General features: G+C 44.8%; 1 protein-coding gene across 15 annotated transcripts in view; it reads right to left on the bottom strand.

The window, feature by feature from the left end:
* The window catches only part of Ebf3 (EBF transcription factor 3), a 117,171-nt gene that overhangs the window by 9,051 nt on the left and 105,620 nt on the right, over positions 1-2,500 (bottom strand). For all 15 annotated transcript variants that reach the window (XM_035442139.1, XM_027409084.2, XM_035442137.1 and 12 more), the window contains exon 11: positions 1,303-1,391. In XM_035442139.1, coding sequence (XP_035298030.1) covers positions 1,303-1,391 — 89 coding nt within the window. The remainder of the gene's footprint in view (positions 1-1,302; positions 1,392-2,500) is intronic.

Raw genomic sequence — 2,500 nt, 5'->3', positions numbered from 1 at the left:
CCTTGGAAGTGTCATGGGGGGTCGCTGGGAGGATACTAGATGCCCCCTAACCAGGAACCCCAATGGGCATGGTATCACGAGGTCCTGCAGAGACCTGGGGTGGGAGATGGAGGAAGGTAAAACCGGATGCCATGCCTCCCCAGGAGAATTGCCAGAACTTCTTTCTGAAGAGTCACTGGGCCTTGGACTGTGTTGACAAGGGCCTGCCTAGAGCAATAGACTTTCTGTGGGTGGATAGGCAAGCCCTGGGCCTCACTCAGCACAAAGTCATCCCCAGGTTGAGGCTGGCAGCAAAGCCCTGTGGGTAAAGGGTGCTGCTTCCAGGCTCACCCTCAGAACAAAAACCCCTTCATTAACTGCTCTGCATTTGAAAAATATCTTCCCCAGGCTCAGAGGGGTCTAACAGTGAGTATCTGACATCCCCTTACTAGCATGTTCACAAATTAAAAAGGAACCTAATGATTCTGCTTATGTTCCTGCTGAGTATTAAAAAGGTAATGTCTAAAAGGTTTTATTGTGTTAATAAAACTCAGAGGTGGTCAAGACTTGGGTACACACAGGGATAGATTGTAAAATAATCAGTTATAATATTATGACTTCATTTTTTTCATTTTGCATTTTCAACTCAGCCTTGGAAATGAGAGAGGGCTTCTGAAGACAGAAAGAGACAAAATTATATCAAAGGAGAGGGGAAATTGTAAGCTTGACTTATCTTTAATGTTATACATCAAAATGGAATTTCTGTGATTTGTGGCATGTGCATAAACAACAGGGGCAGCTTTTGTCTTTGTTGAATTTAAATGAAAAGTCCCCTAGATATTAATATGTGGACTTCATTTGTTAGCCCGCTAAGTCAGGGACTTATAACAAAAGCTTTGTAAACAAAAGATTAAACTGAATCGAGCTTTAGAAAATGAAAGGAAAACAAGAGTCAAGTAATCACAGATCAGACTGGAGCTGCCTAGATGGAAATCAGTGCAGGCTACTGGAGTGGAAAATGTTTAATTGAACTATTTCATTACTCGGAAGTTTATGTCCCCCTTGCAGAATCCAAAATATTGGTTATCAGAAAAGCCATTTTTTCCTTCCTTTAAAGAGATGGTCCTCCAAAGAAGCAACATAAAGTGAGAGTCCTTGTACCACCTCTCACCCTTCACCAACCTCTGGAGTGGCCAGGCATGGGCCAGGAAGCTCCCCATACCTGTTGGCCTTTGGGGTGTCTGGTATTCCTCTTCCTGAATTATCCACCACCCCTAAACCAGAACCAGTCTTGTGTGGGGCATCATGTGCTCTTGTACTGACCTTGGGTAACCTTTCGGGATCACCTGGATGTCTGGGTATCACTTTCTGCAACCTCTGGAAACCGTAATCTATGGTTGGCTCATTAAGGGCTGCAATAGGACACACAAACACAGAGCAAGTCAGTCACTGTTACACCATCCATTGTGTATTCACTGAAGGTTCACACTTGGTGTGCCTCCCTCCTGGCATGCACCCCTGCATGTTAGCTCTGCCTTAAGGAATAGATTACACCCCCCCCACACACACACACCTTTTCTTTTGTACATAAAAGCAATGATTATTTCTAATCTATAATTAGACTGGAAGAAAGTCAAAGGGTGTCTCAGTATATTGTAAAAATGGCAGTGCAGTCCCGAAGTGACAGGTCTTGGGGCCATATATAGCCATCACCAGAGCCATGATGCGGCGTCTGCATCACACGGTGCGTTCCTCACCAGCCGGGGATTTATGGGAAACTGGCAATTATGACATATGTCCAGCTATTGCTAGCCTCAGATTTATCCCTGTGGTCCTTTTTTGTCTAGCATATTGCCTGAGCACAGACCAGGCAGGAGGAACACTTACTCTTGCAAAGCTTTAATAATCTGTGAATGGCTGACTACAAACTGATATAGAGCGCTATCATTCCACAGCTGCAATCCACCAGCCCCACGAAATTGCCGGCCACAAATAGTAATTAATCTTTTTATCCCTCAAATTGTAATTTTGACTATGAACTGTGCGTGGCCATAAATCAGAGGCACATGCACCCTGTACAGTGCATGAATCACAGCCGGGACTCCATTCGACTGCACACACTGTGTTTAACAAGCTTTATAAGGAGCCATCGGGCTTTATTACGGCTCTGCCTGACTCCAACAAAAACTGAGCCCGGAGGCCCGGGGACACGAGTTAAGATGAAAATACTTATTAGAGTACATTATTTCTTGATGTAGATATCGTTTTCTGTGGAGTAACTCCACGGTGCATGGCGCGACATAAATCAGGAGGTTTTCGGAGACTAATAAGACCTGCCGCCATCTATTCATTACTCCGCCCGCAATTTGGGCCATCACTCATTAGTAATTTGATGATTAACGCCACCCAGGTCTGTGGAGTGCGGGAGAACACAAAAGGCCATAGCTTCCTAAGAGGAAGCTTGGGGCTGCCTTGGAAAGTGCTCTCCACAATAATTGGTCACCATTATCCTTGAGTGCTA

Source organism: Cricetulus griseus, chromosome 3, assembly GCF_003668045.3.
Source record: "Cricetulus griseus strain 17A/GY chromosome 3, alternate assembly CriGri-PICRH-1.0, whole genome shotgun sequence".
NCBI classification, from domain to species: Eukaryota; Metazoa; Chordata; class Mammalia; order Rodentia; family Cricetidae; genus Cricetulus; species Cricetulus griseus.
Note: the sequence above shows the minus strand (reverse complement) of the source record. Positions and strands in the feature narration are given on the sequence as shown.